A 21,071-nucleotide genomic window follows, 5' to 3' on the forward strand; every position below is an offset into this window, starting at 1 on the left:
TAGAGTGAAATTAAAAAAAAAATCAATGTTATATGCACATAAAGAGAGAGAGAAAGGCAGAGGGAGACTTGAGACAGAGATGGGAATGATACATCTACAAAGCCAAGGATTCAGGCAGCGGCCAGGAGCCAGGAGAGAGGTGTGGGATGGATTCTCTTCCAGCACCTGAGAAGGAGCCAACCCTGCTGACACCTTGACTTCAGACTTCCAGCCTCCAGAACTATGAGAGAATAAATTTCTCTTGTTTTCAGCCAGCCAGTTTGTGGTATTTTGTCACAGCAGCCCTCACAAACTAATACGGTGATTGTACCATTTTTCATGGTAGAATTTTTTGAAATGGTGTTTACCGGCAAGTGGGTGTGAATTAACGCCAAGTAGCCAAGAGTGGGATGTAGTGGACATCTACTACTTTGAAGGACTGCCCTCTGCCCACTGCCATGTGACTCTTTTGGGGCTATCAAGGGACCCCTATGTTCTCTACTAAAGAACATTATGATTTCAGGGGATGAATTCACAGCTCGGCAAGAAGGGATGAGGTCCTGAGGGGGTCTGAGCCAATCCTGGGTGAGATGAGTGGGGAGGTGGAGTCAGGGACGGGAGGGGGCGGGCCCAAGAGCAAGCTTGCCAACTGGACACAACCATTGGCTGAGGTGGTCATGCATGACCAGAGCAGGACCAATCAGAATCCTTTTCCTGAATATTATGGAGGCAGAGAGAGAGAGAGAGAGAGAGAGAGAGAGAAAGAGAACACCCCAATTTTGTTCCTCTGAAATGATCTGCTCTGAAAGTGACTACAGCTTTGTAATTTCTGTTAATTTCTTCCAGTTGCAACGGGTCCTGTTAATTTCCTACCCATCAATCATTCCCCTCTCCGGGATGCATCACTGGCAAAACCCACACCCCACGATGGAGACTAGAAGTGACAGATGCTCACTTTCCCAGACTGCTTTGCAACTCGAGGTGGCCACAGAGCCCAGTTCTGGCAAACAAGAAATAACGAGAACTTTTCTGGGGAGGAACAAGACAAACACATGAGAGGAGGCCCCTGTCCACATTTCCTGCTTTAGATGCCTCCGTGTGAGAACATGACGTATGGTGCTGCTACAGACAGTTTGTACTCTTGAGAGGAAGGCAAAATGAATCTCAGAGACGCCAACCCAGTGCCTGATGTGTCGAGCAGCTGAACCAACCCTGGGACTGTGTGTCTTTGAAAGATTTGTTATATGAGCAAAAGAAATCTCTATTATTTCAGTTCTTTCCATTGGGAATTCTGTTTTATGCATCACAATAGAGGCAGCATTATAAACCTGGAGCTCCAAATGGCCATCTTACCACCATCGCAAAGACCTGCTTGAGGATGAAGCCAGTCAAGAGGCAACTAGAGTCACTTGAACACCGGGATCCAACCATGCCTGAAGTCCTTGTGTACGCTCAGACTCACCATGGAAGAGGTCTTTCAATTCTGCTTGTGGCTTATGGTAGTTTGGGCTGCATTTTGTGTCCTATAATCACAACGGTCTTGGCTCATAGAACGTTTAGAAACTAAGGCTCAGAGAGATCAATTAAGTTGCCAAAGCTCACCCAGCCAATCAATGACACATCTGTCTGATACTCAGAGTCAGTATGTTCCAACCCAGATTCCCGGTCCCAGGGAGGACAGGAGCCCCAGGTGGAGTGAGACCCATCGTGTGTATTTATTCTGGCATTGATAGCAGCAGCAGTGGGGGATCGGCCAGACACAGGGTGTGGCGAACAGAAGGGGTGGCCACAGGTGTGTGTGTCTGGGGGAACACGGAGGATTGGTCCATTGACATTCACGGTGAGAACGAGGGTCAGGACACCAAGTCTTGGACAAACAGCAAAGAGACAGACAGACAGATGGAGGGTTTTGGGGGCAGGGGTCCCCCAGACATGCACGGCCCCTCACCTGGAAGGGAGCCCCGGGGAAGGGAAGACAGACACAGTGGAGACTGAATGCCCCCCACCCTGAAACAGGGCGCTGGGCCCGCCTGCCCCCCCCCTCACGCCTCCAGGGCTAGAAGGACGGGCATGCCCAGGGCGGCCCGCACCACGCAGCTCGGACGTTATGGCTTCGAGGAGATGAATTCACAGTCCGGGCAGGAAGGGATGGGGTCCTGAGGGGGCCTGGTCCCATCCTGGGCTGAGGCCAGACCTGCAGGACCCGGCAGGGAGGAGATGTCAGCGATGGCGGAGCACAGGGCCAGGATCCTGCTGTAGCTGCATCACCGCCCCGGGGACAGGAGTCCTGGTCCCGTGCCCCTCCCCCCTCAGACCCGGGAGTCCGGCCCCCAGCCCCTCCCCCCTCGGGCCTGGGAGTCCAGGCCCCCAGCGCCCTCTCTCAGACCCAGGAGTCCAGGCCCTCAGCCCCCACCTCCCCCGGACCCAGGAGTCCAGCCCCCGGCCCCCACCTCCCCCGGACCCAGGAGTCCAGCCCCCGGCCCCTCCTCCCTCGGACCCAGGAGTCCAGCCCCCAGCCCCTCCCCCCTCGGACCCAGGAGTCCAGGCCCCCAGCCCCCTCCTCCCTCGGACCCGGGAGTCCAGCCCCCAGCCCCTCCCCCCTCGGACCCGGGGGTCCATCCCCCAGCCCCTCCCCCGTGGCCTGGGTTCCTTACCCCTCACTCTGAGTTCTCTTTCTCTGACAATCCTTTGCTGCCTTTTGTGAAGCTGGTCAAAGTCTTTTCCTGAAGGGGGAAGTCCAGAAGATTCAGGAGTGGGGGACAGAGGCAAAACAATGGCTAATAATCACCACAATAAGACTTCAATTTTGTTTTCACCATTTACGGGGCTCTTTGGCAATCAGCTCTGAAGCGATGGGGCAAGCGGTATTACAGTCCTATTCTACAGATCAGGAAACTGAGGCACAGAGAAGCAGTCACTGGGAATGAGGACAGATGAGGCGGCCAGGGTGAGGGGGGCAGACCCTGCAGGGCCTCACAGGGGTTGAGACTCTGTCCTGGGGGCGCTGGGGAGCCACAGAAGGGCTGTGAGCAGGGCAGGGGCAGCTCTGGGAGTAGAAACACCCTCCGGGCCACATAGAACTAGTGGCTGAAAGCCAGGGTCGAGGCCAGGCTCAGCCAGGGTTCAACTCCTCTGCGAGCTCCCAGCATTGCCCAGCACAAGCATGGCACACGGGAAGCTTCCGGAAGCGTTTGCGCAATGAATGAGCGAATGAATTAGGAGGAGAGCGACGGATGGAAGGAAGGAGTAGTTGCCATCTGTCCATCTAAAGTAGAGTCACCGTCTTCAAAACTCAAATCTGAGCTCTATGCTCAGCCGCTTAAATCCTTCCCCACCCCCGGAAAAAAGTCCAAAGCAGGCCGGGACTAGAGGGGGGCGGGGGAGAACTGAACCCTGGGTGCAGAATTTAAGGCGAGCCCAAACCCAGCAATCAAGATAAAGACTATTGTAATGCAATATTCTAAAAATAAAAATTAATGCAAAAACATCCATGATGGGCAAAATATAAACTTTTAATAAAAGCCAGTCCCCTTGCCATATCAGAGCCTGAGACAAAAGGAAAAAATATGCATCCCGATTTTCCTGTATTTTTTTATGGTTAATTTTTTTCTGGAATGTTAAAATAATTGAAAAAATATTGAAACAAAGGTATTGAAATTCACATAATTTTAAGTTTAAGTGTTTTATTTATACCCTGACCAGAATTTAGTATAATTTTATTTTTTTTGCTTTAATGACAGCAAATTCATCAATAATATTTTCAAAATCGACTCCTTGGCTTTTCTTGGTTTCAAATGAGAGAATGGCCACGTTTGAAAGTTTCTCTTGATCATGTGATGATCTTAAATGAGTTTTAATTTTAAAAAATTGTCCAGCTGGTTCTCGCGTGACCCACAAGGCCTCGCGTGATCTACCGGCCCGCTTCACTCTGGGCGCCAGCCTCGCCCGCCCGCACCGGCCTCGCGCTGCTTGGGGGAACGCGCAGTGCCCTCTCCTTGCAACCGTCTCCCTCCAACCTTCACTTAAGCCCAGTCCTTCTCAACCTCCAGGCCTCTGCTCAAATGTCACCTCCTCCGAGAGGCCCTCCCCCGGCCCCCTAGGCTAAAGAGCAGCCCCCATCCCCCATCTCGACTTCCAAACCTTTCGGATCACAACCCACAGGACAAAAAAAAAAAAAAAAAGGCAGTATGATCCTCACAGTGGGTGCTGTACTGTGAAACTTTGTTCTATTTTGACTTTTTTCCTTTTCATTAAAAAAATTGTTGATCTGCATCCAGTGAACCACAATTCACTAATTTTTCATAGCCTGCTTTAAAAAAAAAGACATCTGCTCCATCTTATCACTCAGTTTTTCCTCTTATTTTGGACTTGGCATCACAGGAAATAATAACAACAGTAGGTGACCATTTGCTGAGCCCTTACTAAGAGGCAGACACTCCATCCTGCATTAACTCACTGAATCCTCACATCTATCCGAACGGTAGATGCTATTAATAGGCCCTTTTCCCAGCAGAGGAAAGGGAGGCACAGAGAGGGTAAGGAACTTGCTCTAAGTCACACAGCTAAAGTTGGCAGAGCAGGGATTCGAACCCATCCCGTCTGACTGCGCAGCCCATAAAGACGTGACGCGTTGCGTGAGCGAAGGGGGCGAAGAGGCGAGCGCGCGAATGACGGGGCCGGTGGCACTGGGTGGCCCCACTCACCTCCACCAGCTGATGCCAGTGCTCCACGGGCTTGCGGGGGTTGGCCAGCATCTCGGCCCAGTGCTCGCGGCCGTGGGGGTCGGCGGCGTCGGGGCCCACGCGGCACACGCCGATCACCTCGTTGTGCCCGATGCTGGGGGTGGGGTGGGGGTGAGCACCCGGGGAGGGAGGGGCAGGCCCGGCCCCGCCCCCTGCCCTCCCGCCCCCGGGCCGCGCCCCCTCACCAATCGTAGTCCACCACGGCGATGCTGAGCCCCACGTTCTCCACGCTCTCGGGGGCCACGTCGAACACGAGCGCCTCGTTGTATGTGGGGTTCAGCGTGTTCTTCTTGATGGAGGTTTTCCGCTTCTTCAGACGCCGCCCCTCGCTGATCAGAGAGGCCTTCACGTAGGGGTCTGGGGGGGGGGCACGGAGACTTCCTCCCTCAGACCCAGGGGTCCAGGCCCCCAGCCCCTCCTCCTCCCTCAGACCCAGGAGTTCAGGCCCCCAGGCCCTCCTCCCTCAGATCCAGGAGTCCCGGCCCCCAGCCCCTCCTCCCCCAGACCCGGGGGTCCCGGCCCCCAGCCCCTCCTCCTCCAGACCCAGGGGGTCCGGGCCCCCAGCCCCTCCTCCTCCCTCAGACCCAGGAGTCCAGGCCCCCAGGCCCTCCTCCCTCAGATCCAGGAGTCCGGGCCCCCAGCCCCTCCTCCCCCAGACCCAGGGGGTCCGGGCCCCCAGCCCCTCCTCCTCCAGACCCAGGGGGTCCGGGCCCCCAGCCCCTCCTCCTCCCTCAGACCCAGGAGTCCAGGCCCCCAGCCCCTCCTCCCTCAGACCTAAGAGTCCGGGCCCCCAGCCCCTCCTCCCTCAGATCCAGGAGTCCGGGCCCCCAGCCCCTCCTCCCTCAGATCCAGGAGTCCGGGCCCCCCGCCCCTCCTCCCCCAGACCCGGGGGTCCGGGCCCCCAGCCCCTCCTCCCTCAGACCCGGGGGTCCGGGTCCCCAGCTCCTCCTCCTCCCTCAGACCCAGGAGTCCACCCCCCTGCCAGCCCCTCCTCCTGCCTCAGACCCCGGGTCCGGGCCCCCAGCCCCTCCTCCCTCAGGTCCCAGAGCCTCCCAGCACCCACCCGAGAAGCCAGTGAGGTCCATCGCTTTGAGGTTGGAGGCTTTGATGATGGTCACGGTGAGGCGCCCGGCCGTGGGGAGGTAGCAGAGTGAGAAGTTGAGCTCCCCAAGATCTGCCTTTTCCTGCCGTTGGGGACAGGGGTTCAGTGATGCCCTGCCTCCGTCTCCCCCTGTCTCCCCCTGACTTGCTCTCCCATCTGCAGCCTCCAGCTCTCCTCCCTGGTGCCCAGGGCTCAGGTTTCTTAGGCACTTAACAATCTGACTCTGGGCCAAACCTGGTCACTCCCGGGCCACGGCTGCCCGCCACTGTCACAGCCTATTTGTTCTGCAGGGAAGATGGGAAGAGCATGAGTTGGGGGAGAGAGCGGGAGAGGGACAGAGAGAGAAGGGAGAGACAGAGAGAGGAACACAGTGAGAAAGAGACGGAGACAGAGACCCAGACACTGAGAGACACAGAAAGACAGACCCACAGAGTTCTAAAGTAAGAAAGACTCAGAGGGGGGCACATAGAGACCCAGAGAGAGTGACAGAGGCCCAGGACAAGAGAGAGGGAAGAGACTCCAGAGAGGGGAGGATGAGACCTGGGGGGAGAGGCGTAGACCCAGAGGGAGGGCAGAGACCTGGGAGGGGGCAGAGCCCTGGGGGGAAGGGGACAGAGTCCCCAAGGAATAGGACTAGAGATCCAGAGAGGGGGACAGTGACTTGGGGGGGTATGGAGACCCAGAGAGAGTGACAGAGACCCTAAATGAGAGCGGAGGCTCGTAGACCCAGAGAGAGAGAGAAACTTATGCAGAGAGAGGGTCAGAGATCCAGGGAGAGCGAGACAGAGACTGAGAAGAGACACACAGAGAGGCCAGTCTTAGGGCAGAAGACACATCAAGGCCCGGAATGAGGCTACAAGAGGGACAGGCCCTTCCATGCCGACACACAGACAGACCTGACCCATCTCAGTCCCTTGCCTCCCAACCACACTGACTGAGGCCCAGTTCCCTGGACTCCCCACTCACTTGCCTTGGGGCTTTTGTCCAGGCTGTTCCCTCTGCTCAGAATACCCTTCCTCCCCGTCTCCTCCCAGCTGTCAAGCCTCAGCTTAGCTGTCACCTCCTCCCACAAGCTCCCAGATCCCCTGCAGCCCCGAGCAGACACCCCGCTGTGTGTCCCCATAACGCTGGCCCTGACAGCACACTGTGTGGCAACCTAAACCAGGAGCTTCTGAGGACTGTCTGGGGTCCCCGGGTCCTGATCCTGGAAAAAAACACCCAGCTGTTCAAGGAATGAGTGAGTAAAAGAATGAGTGAAGACTTGGAGTAATAATGAGGGCAGGGGAAAATGAGAAGTGACGGAAACAAGGAAACAAAGCTGGATGCGGGGAGGGGCCCTCGGTGGCGCTGCTTTGGGCAATGGCAGGGAGCGGGGCTTGGTGGGACAGACAGGGCCCTGGGGATGGGGACCCTGGAACTAGGCTCTTGGTTCTCAGAGGCTGGGCTTGGGGACTGAGCAAGCAGGCTGGGGAGAGCCCAGGGAGGGGACCGTAGGAAGAGCCCGAGGCACTTGCTTCAATGATGTCATCATACATATGGGGAAACTAAGGCTCAGAGAAGGGAGGGACCTTGAGCATAGCCAACAGGTGTGCAAAGCCGGCCCTCTCCTGATATAGGGAGAGGGCTCAGCCCCCCCAAAAAACACACACAGCTACCCCAGAGAGTTAGAATGTTGGGAAACCCACAGAGAGGAATTGAGGGGTGGAGGAGTCGGGGGTCTGAGGTTTGGGGGCATAGAAAGAGTCAGGACACCCAACAAAGACCTAGGAGCTGGGCTCCGGGAGGGACTGGACACCCAGGAGAATGAGGTTCCAGAGGGCGGGGGTTGTAAGAAATGAGGAACCGGGGCAGTGGGGGTGCCCGGAGTTGTGAACCCTACAATCTGGATGCTGGAGGAATTGAGGGTGTCAGAATATTGGGGATCCCAGAAAGTCTGAGGCCTGGGGGATCAGGCTATGAGGATTCACGTGGAGACCAGGAAGAAACAGAGGATTAGGTTAAATCAGAGAGTTTGGAGGTCAGGGGTTTGAAACGTACAACGTTCGGAGATCAGAGGGGGTGGGGGTTCCAGAAGTCTGGGAATTGGAAAATCAGGAGATGGGAAGGGGCAGGAAGTCAGAAAAACAAAAGCCGGGAACTCTGGGGTCAAAAGTTGGGGGGTCGGGAATCTGGGGTCAGAGGGCAGAAGTCATGGGGTCACAGCTTGAAGGTTTGATAAAGCTGGTGGGGGGGGTAGGTGGGTGTCTGTTTTCTCAATTATTACCATCAGATGTCAAGGGGGGTCAGAAGCTGGGAAATCTGAGGCCCAGGCACTGTTAATATTTGACAAAATGGGGGGGTTGGGGGTCCATTATATCATTCTCGGCTTGTATCTTTGCGATATTTCCCAATAAAATAAATTTTAAAAGAAAAGTCTGGGTCAATGAGTTAGGAGGTTATAAAATCCGAGGGCAAGGAGGCTGTGAACTAAGGGGTCCCCGGGAAGGGGGCCGCAGGGGGCACTGACCGAGCCGCCCTCCACGATGTCCCTCCACAGCGGGCGGTCGGGGGGCTGCTCGGCCAGCTCCAGGAGGTTCTCCAGCACCACCTGGCCGATGAGGTCGTGCCGCGAGAAGCGGTCGAAGTCATAGACGCTGAAGTGCAGTTTGCGCTGGGCCAGTTCAGCCAGGGGCACGGAGAACTGGAAGGTCTCGTTGAACACGGGGTTCAGAGTCTTCCTGTGCACCTGGAGGGTGGGAGGGGGACAGACACCATGCCCACCCGCCCTCCTCCCCGGACCCAGGAGTCCATCCCCCTGCCCCTCCTCCCTCCCAGCCCCTCCTCCCCAGGCCCTGGGAGTCCAGCGCTCTGCTCCGGACCTTGGTCTGAAACTTCTTCTTGCGGTCAGGCAGCAGGTAGATCTTGACGTAGGGGTCTGAGAAGCCATTGGAGTCCTTGGCCGGGAGGTCCAGGGCCTGCAGGATCCGCACCACCAGCTGGTCGGAGCCGTAGAGGTACCGCAGGGCGAAGCTGATACGGCCGCAGGGCGCCCCCGCGCCGGCCTCTCCGGAGCCCGGGGCCCCGCCGCCCCGCCGGCCCCCGGGCCCAGTCCCCTGGTACAGCTCCGGCTTGATCTGCCCGATGAGCTTGGCCTTTTCCTCCCCGCCCGGCAGGGGTAAGGGGAGGGCGGGCGGCCGCTCCTCACTGCCCAGGTCCGGCTGGGGGGTCAGGGTCTGCTGGGTGAGGGGCCGGGGCAGGGCCGGGTACCTGTGGGCGGGGGAGACCAAGGGGAGGGGTCAGTGGCTCTGAGCTTTGACTGCATCTGAAGCCCTGGAGACCTCTCCCTGCCCCTTCCCCCAACCCCACAGCCAGGTGGCCACAAATCGCCACCTTTGCTCACCGTGACCTTGAGCCAGCCACCTGCACTCTCCAAGCCTCAGTTTACCCATCTGTACTGGGGGAGGGGGTTATCCCCTTCTCTAAGCTAGCTGCAGCCCAGACCTGCGTATGCACCAGCCTCCAGAAGCCTCCTCCTGGACCTCAAGCTGACAGGGACCCTTGGGGCCCCACACAGCCCAGACCCCCTGAATCTTCACCTGCACTTCTCCAAATCTCCCCAAGCCGTCTTAGCCCCAGGCTCATCCTCTCCGACCTGACCATCGCTCCTTCTGGCCTGTTCTTTCTCTCTCAACTTCCTTCTCTGGCCGTCTGTAAGTGTTTGTGGAACTCTCTGGAAGCCCAAAGCTCCGTCCTCTACCATCTTTGCTGTCTTCTCTTCTCACTCACATGCCTTCCCTGGACGAGCTCATCTGTGCCCGGGTTTCCACAACCATCAACAGCCTGATGTCTGCTAAACCCGTCTCCTGAGCTCCAGCTGGTTCAGGCCCCGGCCTTGGTGGTCCCTCAGACCCCACACACCCCTCACATCCCCGCTGGGCTCAGTGCCTTCTCCCCAACCCGCTCCTCCTCCCAATTCCCCACGATCCACCTAGATCTGCAGGTCAGACACCAGGGCCACCTCACCTCCTCTCTCCCCTCAAATCCTTTTCCTCTTGTCTCCTGAATTTCCCCATCCTTGTGGCCCCTGCATGGACCATCAAACATGGGGTGAAGTCCATGTGATGGGGTCCCTAGCGAGGGCGGAGCTTGGCAGCCATGACTGGACAAGGCCACCCTACATGTGCTGAGAGGCAGGCACAGGGCTGAGCGAAGTAGGGGGGCACCTAGCTGTGGAAAGGGATGCCCTGGGGAGACTCCTTCACCTACGGGTCAGCTGGCCACTCCCTGCTCCCAGAGTGACTTTGAGCAGGTCATTAACACCCTTTGAGCCTCAGTTTCTTCATCCGTATAATGGGGAAGGGGAGACTCAGACCTGTTTATCCATCAGCCTCTGGAAGGCCTCCCCAGAGACCTCAAACTACATTTCCCATGAGCCCCTGGGCCCCTAGCCCCTGGATGAGAACTACTTCTCCCATGAGCCTCTGGGGCCCAAGACAATCCCTCTGGGAGGGAGTTTCCCCCTGGATGCTGCCCTGGGCTCCTCACACTCAACAAGACCTGGATAAGCTCAGAGTCTCCCTCAAAGCCACTCCTCTTCTTAGATCCTCTGACAGCCCCCCATGCACCCAATCACCAGGCCAGACCCCTGGGTGTTGTCCTTACCTCCCCCCACGCCCTCCTGCCCACAGCCCTCAGTCCCCAGTCCCATCCCTCCTGCCCCCCGACTCTCGCCACCTCATCTCGCCCTCCCTATCCCCATGACCTCAGCCCAGCCTCATCCTCTCCTGCCTGGACTCGTGGCCTCCAGCCTGTCCTCCCGTCTGTCCCTTATGTGGCCCCAGAGAGGTCTTTCTACACCCAGAGCTGACCCTGCTCCTCTTCTGCTCACAGCCCTCTGTGGCTCCCCAGCACCCTAGGACAAAGCCCCAGTCCCTCGGGCCGGCATTCAAGGCCCCCTGTGGTCTGGCCCCACCCACATCGGCAGCCACATCTCCCAGATACGCTTTCTTACACTTTCTCTCAAACCGTAGTGACTGCTGGCAGTTCCCACAATACACTATGACCTCCTTCCTCTCTTGCCTTTGCACAGGCTGGTCCTTCCTCCTGGAACGCCCAGCTCACACCCCGACCTCTCTGCCTGGCTCATTCTTCCTCACCCTGCAGCCTCGGCTGAGACACCTGACCTCCAGGAAGTCCCCAGCCTCCTCCTAGGCCAGGATCAGCGACTCTCCGGGACCCCTCCAGCCACAGTCCCCGAAGCTGCTTTACAGCAGCACTGGCTTGGTTGGGCCAGGACAGCCGATTTGGGGACCCACTTCCCCTGGATTGTGAGTGACATGAGGGCAGGGTCTGTGTGCCGTGCTCACCTCCATCTTTCCAACACCCAGCTCAGGTCTGGCTCATATTAGCTGCTTAATATACATGTGCAGAATGAGGAATAATGAATGAATGAACTCCAGGTCCCACCACCAATCCTGGCTTAGGGGAAAGAGGACTTGCTTTGTGCCTCAGGCACTCAGGGTCTAATCTTCATTCTCCTTCACTTTCCTTACCCTGGAGTCCTGTCCCTAGCCTCATCCTTCCTCTGGATCCAAGAGTCCAGACCTCTAACTCCCTTCTCCCTCAGACCCAGGAGTCTGGGGTTCCAGCCTCCTCTTTCCCCAGGATCCCGGAGTCCACGCTCCAAGTTCCCTCCCACCCCAGCACTCAGGAGAGTCAAAGATGGGAAAGAGACACAGAGGAAGAACAGAAGTTCAGAGTGGACCCCCAGCCCAGCAGACTGTCTCACCTGGTGGTGGGTGCCAGGCTTGTGACCTGCTGATGCGACTGGGCACTGGGCAAGCCCCCACCACTGGAGGGCAGCAGGAGCAGCCCAGAGCCTGTCCCGCCTTCAGAGGGCAGCTCAGGGGATGTCTGGCTGGGTTTGACCCCAGCGGCTACTGCGGCTGCTGCGGCCTCTGGATACGAGTCCATGTCCAAGTAGGAGGGCTCGGGGGTGTCCGAGCCCCCGAGGCTGCCTGGCTCCAGCAGCTCAGCGAAGGGCGGATGGTGGGCGGTATGGGCATGATGGTGTGGGCCCCCCAGCAGAGGATGGCCACCCAGGCCAGCCCCCAGGTGGTGCCCACTGCCGCCTACCAGGCCTGCCAGCCCGACCCCAGGGCCTAGGTCTTTGCGGAGGGGGCCACCGCCCACCGCTGAGCCTCCCTTGTCCCGCCAGGGCACCCAGCACAACTTCCAGGACACGAAGAGGGAGACGCCCAGAAGGACAATGCCACAGAACGTCACGATGACCGACAGCAGGCTCACGGAGATGTCTGCAGAGAGAGAGGACAGAGGTCAGGGGTCAGTGTGGGGTCAGAGTTCATCCTCCCACTGCTGTCCCCAGAGAGCTAAACTTCAGTATTTGTCATGCATTGTCCTAAGCACCTTAGATATAGTACTTAGTTTCAACTCTACGACCCTGCAATTTCAGTATTTCTATAGAACCATTTTAAAGAAGAGGAAACTGAGGCACAGAGAGGTTGAGTGACTTGTAGAAGGCTGCACAGGTAGGAAATGACAGATCTGGGATTTGAACCGGCACTCTTAGATTTTATTCTCTTAATCGCTAGCCCACACTGACTCTCTATAAGAGGATACCCCATCTGAAGTAGGACCAAGTTCCCCTAAAAAGTTCAGAGATGATAAGGAGAAAGGAGACTGCACTGCACAGTTCGGCTGGTCAGGGTTCCAATCCCAGCTTGCTGTGTGGCCTTGGGAAGATATCTTAACCACTCTGAGCCTTACATCCCCCATTTGCCAAATAGGAAAAGCCAGTCCTGCCTCTCATAGTGGTTTTAAGGAATGCAGGAGGTAAATAGCATGCATAGCTGCGGAATACAACAGCAAACATTTATTGAGTGGTTACTATGTTACAGACATCTAAGTGCTTTACAGACATTAGCTCACTTACGCCTGACAGGCACCCTGGGAGGCTGGCAACATTATTATGCCTGTTTTCCACAAAAGGAAACTGAGGTCAGTAGACACAAAATTGCCTGTGCAGAGTCCCACAGCTGGTCCGTGGTGGGGTCTGGATTCCGGTCTGCAGTGCCCGGCTCCAGAGGCCACGATCATCACCATTATGCTACCACATCTCAGTATTTCCCAATACATCGTAGTTCAAATGTGACTTTTATTAGAACAATAAATCTTATAGCTGCTGCCACATATCCAACACCACAGCAAACACATCAGGAATGCCTACTGTGTGTTGATGTGTCTTTCAGAGAAACACAAGGACACTCCAGTTCTTGGACCGCAGGTTTCTGGCTCATTCTGTAATTGGTACCAGGAGTGGGGATTTTCAAGGAAATGGGAGTTTGTTTTGAGATTGTCTCCTGGGTCTCAGTGAGGGAGAGCACAGAGGGGATTCCTACCCTGTAAAGACCGTGGAGCATGGGGGCAGAGGGGTTGCGGGTCACTGAGCCATTGCAGCAAGGGCAGCGGAGTGGAATGGCTGTGTCCTGTCTCTTTGGGGGATGGTCGGTGGGGAGGGGCGCCCTCCAGTCCTGAAATGCTTGGTCAGTGGTCCATGGTGTTAATCCTCATGGCACTATGGAATCTAAGGATGATTTATCCCATTTTACAGATGAGGAAACTGAGGCCCAGAAGAAGAGTCACTTGCCTAAAGCCATCAGTGAGTAAGGGGGGGAGGTGGGATTTGAACCTAGACAAGTCAGTCTGACTTGAGAACCTGAGTTTTTAAGCACTATGCAAGATGCACAAGGATACCTATAAAGGGTATGTGGCAGCAGTGGTGGTTGACCCCAAAAGGTCAAGGGTCAAATGGACCACATAGCTCCTTCTCTTTAGATCAGCGATTTGGGGAACCAGCAGCAGGCAGGATGGAGGCAAGACTCTAAGAGGGACCGGCCCCACAAGGCACAGAGAGCTGAGCAGGTCTGCTCTGAATCTCTGAAAATCCTGGCTGTCGTGGAGGCAGGGGGCTGGCCGAGACGACTGGGGGTGCTGACCTGCATCTGGGCCCCGGGGATAGCCTCGGATCCGCAGGTCGTTGAACTCCTGGCACCTGTCACTGGTGTCAGCATCTCGGACCCGCGCACAGAGGTCCGAGACCAGGATGAGTGCCCGCCGGCAGAGGTCATCCTCGTAGTCTCCTGACATGGTGGCCGGCGGGTCCTGTGCTTGGGAGGGGCCGGGCAAGGGTGCAGATGGGGAAGAGGATGGGGGGAGATGGGTGCAGAGATAAGAGGAGGGGAGAGAAAGAGAGAAAAGGAAGGATAGGCGAGGGGACAGAGATTGGGGGCAGATGACACGGGTAAGAACAGTAAGGAGGGATGGACGAGGGAAAAGAAATTAAGGGCAGATGGGCAGGCAAGAAGAGGGTAATGGGCTGAACAGCCAAGGGGACAGAGATTGGTGTGAATGGACAAGAGGACAGAGAATTGAGACAAATGGACAAGGAGGAAGAGACTGGGAGGGCCTGTCAAGGGGCAGAGATTAAGGATGCACAGACAAAGGGACGGACAGACAAGGAGACAAAAATTAGGGGGATACACAGATGAAGAGACAAAATTTAGGGATGGATAGACAAAGGGACAGCCATTCATCATTCATGCATTCAACAAATATCCATTGAGCGCCAACTGCACGCTAGGCAGTGTAGACCCAGCGGGGAACGAACCCCACGTGCCCCCTGACTTCCTGGTGTCACAAGGCAATGAGAGGAGACCAAGAGTAAACAAGTCAACAAACACACAAACGAACAAGACACTCTCAGACTGTGAGAAGTGCTCTAAAAGAAATAGTTAGAGGATGTGCCACAAAGGGTTGGGGAGGTGGGCGGTCAGGGGGGGGTCTCTGAGACCTGATGGACCAGACAGAGCTGGCCATGGGCAGTGGGGCTGGAGCGGGGAAAAGCATTCAAAGCAGCAGGAACAGCATGAGCAGTGGCCCGGGGTGGGAAAGGGCTTGGCTGGTCCAAGGAACAGGAAGGAGGCCAGATGGGAGCAGACAGGGAGTGGACCAGGAGAGAGGGATGGATGGGGGTAGAGAGATAAGAGATGGTTACGTGTGGTGGTGGCTGGGGAGGGATGGAGATGCAGGATGCAGAGACAGGGACCAAATTGAGGGAGAGACAGATGAGGGGAAGGGACACAGAGAGAATGGGGAGGGCAAATTGGGGCCCAGAAGAGAGGAACAGATGAACAGACAGGCAGAGGGAAAGTCAAGGACTGAGACTTGGGATGAACAAGCCAGAAAGCATGGGCTGGTGTGTAATTCATGGAGTGTGCGAGATGGGCGGACAGAGGGGCAGTGATAAGCGCCAGGCAAGAGTGTGGACAGAAATATCTTTGAGAAAGAAATAGTAGGCAGGAGAATGGATGGCATGCAGAAATAAAGGACAGACAGACAGGAAATGGCCAGAGTTCACAGATGGACAAAAGGATACAGGGGAGGGCTGGGCAGACAGACAGGGGTGCAGAAGGAAGGTTGGATGAGGGGGTATAAAAGAGAGGGGACCAGGAAAAAGAAGTGGATGTGAGGAGAAGGGGAATTAGCGACACACGGTTTGGAGCCAGACATCAGAGATCGACTGGAAGGAGAGTGCAGGGGAAATTAGGGCTCACAAATGGACAGGTGTCGCGGGGTGCCGCAGAAGGCCAGGACTCCGCGACAGGCATGGTCAGACTCACCTGCGCTTATCCTTGCCGAGTCCTGGGTGGCAGCCGAGGCGGCGGCTGGTGGCAGCCCATGGGGGTTGAAGGGCGGACAAGGGGCTGCGGACGGGTCCTCACGCGCCAGGCGATGAGAGGGGGGTGCCGGATCTGGGGGCCGTGGCCGGGAGAAACAGCTCAGTCCGAGGCTCACATCTTGTCCTCCTCGGGCCAGCTGCTCGACCCCAGGCGACTCCCGGGAGGTCCAGCCACCCCCTCCCACCTCGGGGCCCCCAGCTCGGGTAGAGCTTACAGACTACAATTCCCGGCAGGTCTTGCGCTCCCGGTGCTGCGGCTTCATAGACCCGGCGGCGCAGAGTCTGCTGGGAGTTGAAGTCCTGAATGCCTCTCCCCGCTGCAGAGAGGATGGGAATTTTTTCGGCGGGGGGGGGGGGGTGATAAGATGCCGGGGTCCCAAGGCGTTGCAGGGGAGAGGAATGGTGTCTGGGACCTCGAGAGGCAGCGGAGTCCTAAGTCCTGAGGGGCCATGGAGTGGGTCAACGATCCCCACGCCCAGGGGACCCGTGGACGAGCTTGGGGTACACCCAGGTGTTTCGGGACCCCCCACTTCCAGGGCCAGGCGCCCCTCCCCCGGGGCGGCCGGGAGCGCTGCAGCACTCGCACTCCCGGGCCGGAGATGCGCGTGCCTCTGCCCCTACCCCGCCCCCACGCTCGGGGCCGCCCCCCAGGATCGGGCTGGGGCGGGGGCTGCGGCCGGGGGAGGGGAGGAGCGGACTCACCCCGAGCCGCCGCCGCCGCAGCCCCGCGCGCCCGCCGCGGTGCCCGCTCGGCTCCTCCCCCGCCCCGCGCAGGTCCGCGCTCCTCCCCCCGCACCCCCGCCTTCCTCCCTCCGAACCTGCGGCTGGAGAGGCGAGATCGCGCGGCCGCAGCCACGAGGGAGGACGCTTTCCCGGGACCCAGGCGTCAGAGACCCAGCGCGCTTCCAGTGGAGGATCCAGATATCCGGGGTCACGACCCTCTGCTCCCCCCGGATCCAGGGCCCCCAGCCCCTCCTCTCTCAGACGGAGAAGTCCGGGACCCCAGTTACCTCTTGTCCCACGACCCCAGTCACCTCTTGTCCCAGGACCCAGGGTGCTGAGCTCCCACCCCCCTGCAATCTCAGATCCAGGAATCCTCCCCTCCCCGCCCCCTCCAACCCCGGGACCCAGGAGTCCCGCCCCCCAACCCCCTCCTCCGCAGGACCCGGGACTTCGCATCCTTCCGTCTGAGAAGCTCTGAGGGCTGGCCGTGGAGAGGGGGCGGAGCCTCAGAGTTAGCGGCACGGAGAATCTCAGCCCGGTGGGAGGCATGCAGGGACCCGGGTTTGAATCCCGCCTGGGCCGGCTCTCACGCTCTGTGGTCTGAGCTCCAGCTTCCTCATCAACAAAATATAGACAATAAACCTATCTCCTAAGGGATCCAGAGGTTTGAAAAACCAGTCACTATAGATAAAGCGTTGGCACCGTGTAGGTGCTTAATGAATATGTCTCTAAAGCAGCAAGTGACAGTTACCGGTGTATTAATAGAAGGTAATGATAATTGCCACCGACTCTGATCTGGGCGCTAAGTGCTTTGAAAGCCTTTTCTCATTTAATCTTCACGTTGGCCCTGTGAGGTGCGTGCAATTATGTTATTCCCATTTCACAGAGGAGACAGCTGAGGCCCGTGGAGGTTCATCCCTTGGAGAAGGTCCAGCGCTATATAGCCACAGCAGCTGCCCGCAGGGGTGGCTTGAAGGCCTCCCCCATCTTCCTCAGTGCTGCCCCGTCTTGCTGCCCCAGTGGTGCCCGTGTAAATGTAATCTCTGAGTAAAAAATTGCTTGCTTCTTCTGTAAACACAACTTTAAAACAAGCCCCCTAGGCTCTCCCTTGAACTAGATGATCCGCTCGAGGGCTGCCTATATGTACATTTTGAAGTCACTGTCACACTGTAGAATCCCCCAGAAATGCCTCCCTAGTTCACCCTGAATCCTATCCTCAGCGCTTCTTGCATTCTCCCAGATGGACCTACATTTGCACCCAGGGAAGCGTGCATAGGAAGCACGCCCACAGATGTTTGCAAGCAGGTTGAGGCATCCCCAAGCCTACTCTCACAGCCAGACCCTCGCACCCAGCGGGGGCCCGCCCAGGGTCCACAGGCAGCCCGGTTCCATAGGGAGAGACACCCAGAGGGAAGTACGCAGCGAGGCACACACTCAGAGATGTGTACACAGATGGGCTCGCCAGACTCCCGTGGCACGTTTCCACAGAGACACTCAGGCATTGAGGAGCAACTGTAGTGCTCCGGTCCTGTGTGTGTGTGTGTGTGTGTGTGTGTGTGTGTGTGTGTGTGAGACTTTGAAGGCCAAGTGCCAGCGTTCAAATCCCAGCTCTGCTCTCTCATTGTGTGTGACCTTGGCTGAATTACTTATATTCTCAATGCCTCAGTTTCCCCATCTGTAAATGAAAATAATTTTTTAAAAACTCAGATTCCACTTCATTAAGTTATTTTGAGGACTAAATTCATGCGAGGTGCTTAGAAAAAATCGTTCGTGTCTAGTGTTGTCATAATTAGTAATTACATGCATTTACTTGTGTCCTCTCTGAGTGCATTTTGCAAGTGAGGAAATTGAGGCTCGGGAGGGGAAGTGCCCTGCCCGAGGCCACACAGCTGGGAAGCGTCAGAGTTGAGATTCGAAGCCGTGTGGGTCTGAATCTAGACCCCTTACCTTCAGCCACTACATTGTTTGCATCTGGGAAGTTTGAGGACCTCGCCTGTCGTCGCCACTGGGAGTGTAGAAGAGAATGGAGCACAGGACAGGGGACCAGGAGACAGAGAGTCCTCCACATTCATTCAATTCAATCCATGCAGCCATTTCATAGATACCTACCGAGCATCTCCTGTGTGCCAGGCACTGTTCTAGGCACCAGGGATTCAACTGGGAACAAATCTGACAAAAATCCCAGCCTTGGGAGGGCTCAGGGTCTAGTGGAGGAGACAGATAATCAAATAATTGTGCATACGAGGATCAATGCTATGAAGGGAAGTCCAGGGTGCTGTGCGTCTGAGAAGGAGGTCACAGAAGTCTTCCCTAAGCAAGGGATGTTAGAGCTGAGCTGAGAAGGGTGAGAAGGCACAAGCCAGGTGAAGATGGGGAGGGGAAGGGAACTGCTCCGGGGGAAGGAATGGCCTATGCGAGGCCTGGGGGCAGGAGGGAGTTTGGCACATCGAGGAGGACTGCTGAGCACGTAAGCTCCATGGGGGTAGTACTTTGTTTTATTTACTGCTGTGTTCCCGCTGCCTAACATGGTGCCTGGCGCACAGTAGGCATTCAATAAGTATTGGTTGAACGAAAGAATGAACAAGTGGATGGAAAAATAGAGGAACGCATGGATGGATGGATGGATGGATGGTTGGGTGGATGGATGGGTGGGTGGACGGATGGATGGATGGATGGATGAATGGATGATGGATGGATAGGTGGGTGGGTGGATGTATGTATGTATGTATGTATGTATGTATGTATGTATGGATGGATGGATGTGTGGATGGATGGATGGATGGATGGATGGATGGATGGATGGATGGTTGGGTGGATGGATGGATAGATGTATGTATGAGTGGATGGATGGATGGATGGATGGATGGATGGATGGATGCTTGGGTGGATGGATGGATGGATGAGTGGATGGATGGATGGATGGATGGATGGATGGATGGATGGATGGATGGTTGGCTGGCTGGGTGGATGGATGGATGGATGGATGAATGGGTTAGTGGATGGTTGGATGGATGAATGGATGGATGGATGGATTAGTGGATGGTTGGATGAGTGGATGGTTGGATGGATGAATGGATGGATGGATGAATGGATGGATGGATGTATGAGGGAATGGATGAGTTTGCATAAATACCTACAGATTCACACACAAATGTGCCTGGAAATAAATGCAGACACACCCTAAGAGACATACACACATGTGTGTAAACATAGATTCACCTCTTCTCCTGGTGCTCCCCTGGAGAGAACACACACTGAGAAGACAGGTAGGCCAGGCTGGCCAGGCCTGTGTAGACAAGGATGCAGGGACGTAAACCCTCTGACCAGGGCTACAACTAGCCCTACACCCACTGCAGTGCTGACATAATTTCTGGAATAGGAGGAAAATGCTGATTCAGGGAGTTGTGTCCCAGGCTGCGTGCCAGGCCATGGAGTAGGACAGAGATGGCCCGAGAGAGATGCGGTAGTGGCAGAGGGCGGCAGGTGGGGCTAAGGCAGAGAGAGACAGGAGGCAATAGAGAGAGAGAGAGAGAGAGAGACAGAGAGAGAGAGACAGAGAAACAGAGAGATGGGGAAATAGAGCAAAGAGACACAGGAGACAGACAGACACACACACAGGAAAGAGAGACACACAGAAATGTATAGAGACACAGAGAATGAGAGACAAAGAAAGTCAGAGACACATGACATAGAAAGTCAAATTCAGACAGAGAGAGAGATGAGGCTGGGTTCCAGAGAGAGACAGGCAGAGGGAGAGGAAGAAAAATAAGACACAGAGAAAAACAGAGACACAGAAAGATGGGAACATAGAGACCAGATTCTGGAGGGAAGAAGAGAGAGAGACAGAGACAGAGGGACAGACAGACACACACACACAGAGATGCAGAGAGAAACACAGAGACACCCAAAGAGGGAAGAGCTAGATGCAGAGATGGAGACGTGGGGAAGGGAATGACCTTTAGCTGAGGGCCACATCTCTGCCAGGCTCGGGTCTGAGGGCTTTGCTGTATCTTGCTTTGTTTAAGCACCAAGGGCCCTCGAAGGCAGCATTATTGGCAAGAGATGAGGAAACCGAGTCTCAGAAAAGGGAAGACATTTGCCCAAGGTTGCACAGCCTGGACATGGCATTCGATGCTGGTCTGCTTGACTCCAGAGTCCGTGTTCTCTTCTTCACCCTATGTTGCCTCAGGAGGACCAAGAGGGACAGGGCAGACGGGGTTGGGGGATGCTGAGTGTGGGTCACAGTGACAGAGGGAAATAGTCACTCAGTTATTCACTCAACAGACACGTTCTGCACTTCCCTGAGCAGGGTGACGCTGGAGAGCCAGCGATGAGTCAGGAGCTGCTGGTCTGGCGGGGGAGGCAGACACAGACAGGCCCAAATGCCTGAGCAAGACAGATGGAATGGACCGTGTTCCGAGGTCTGGAAAAGGAGCAGATAAAGAACGTGCAGAGGAAGGAGACAGAAAACACAACTGGTAGGAGGAGGCGTCAGAGAAGGCTTCCTGGAGGAGGGGGCATCTGGGCTTTTTATTGAAGGATGAGGGCACTTGGGCATGGGGAGGCTGGAAGAGCATTCCAGGCAGAAGGCACAGCAAGGAGAGTGGAGACTGGAGTGAGATGGGAGGGATTAATGAAATAAAATAATAAAAGGTGATTGGAGAATGTTTGCAGGGGTGAGGTGGGAGAGGAGGGTGGACCAGATTACGCAGATCTCAAACACCTGGCCGAGGGGCTGAAAGTTGTCCAGGGGTGCTGGGGAGCCATGGGAGGGCTGTGAGCAGGGGAG

At 56.3% G+C, this 21,071-nt stretch overlaps 1 protein-coding gene across 1 annotated transcript; it reads right to left on the bottom strand.

The window, feature by feature from the left end:
* Positions 1 to 1,653: 1,653 nt before the first annotated feature.
* On the bottom strand, positions 1,654 to 16,529 carry SYT3 (synaptotagmin 3). The gene is made up of 12 exons (XM_058529951.1): positions 16,378 to 16,529; positions 15,775 to 15,876; positions 15,501 to 15,632; positions 13,818 to 14,287; positions 11,591 to 12,116; positions 8,682 to 9,069; positions 8,330 to 8,548; positions 5,785 to 5,905; positions 4,907 to 5,078; positions 4,683 to 4,815; positions 2,634 to 2,702; positions 1,654 to 2,173 (listed from the first exon to the last, which is right to left on the bottom strand). The coding sequence occupies exons 4-11, from the start codon at positions 13,966 to 13,968 to the stop codon at positions 2,637 to 2,639; spliced, it is 1,776 nt and encodes a 591-aa protein (XP_058385934.1). The 5' UTR covers positions 13,969 to 14,287; positions 15,501 to 15,632; positions 15,775 to 15,876; positions 16,378 to 16,529; the 3' UTR covers positions 1,654 to 2,173; positions 2,634 to 2,636.
* Between the last annotated feature and the right edge of the window lie 4,542 nt (positions 16,530 to 21,071).

This window comes from Diceros bicornis, chromosome 34, assembly GCF_020826845.1.
Source record: "Diceros bicornis minor isolate mBicDic1 chromosome 34, mDicBic1.mat.cur, whole genome shotgun sequence".
Taxonomy (NCBI): Eukaryota; Metazoa; Chordata; class Mammalia; order Perissodactyla; family Rhinocerotidae; genus Diceros; species Diceros bicornis.

What these genes read in the sequence shown, in the direction of transcription:
- SYT3 (XM_058529951.1), bottom strand. Translation starts at nt 13,968, where the DNA reads ATGTCAGGAGACTACGAGGATGACCTCTGCCGGCGGGCACTCATCCTG. An exon ending in TCCCCGGGGCCCAGATGCAG is followed by an intron (nt 12,117 to 13,817) that starts GTCAGCACCCCC and finishes CTCTCTCTGCAG; the next exon opens with ACATCTCCGTGAGCCTGCTG. An exon ending in AGCCTGGCACCCACCACCAG is followed by an intron (nt 9,070 to 11,590) that starts GTGAGACAGTCT and finishes CCCCGCCCACAG; the next exon opens with GTACCCGGCCCTGCCCCGGC.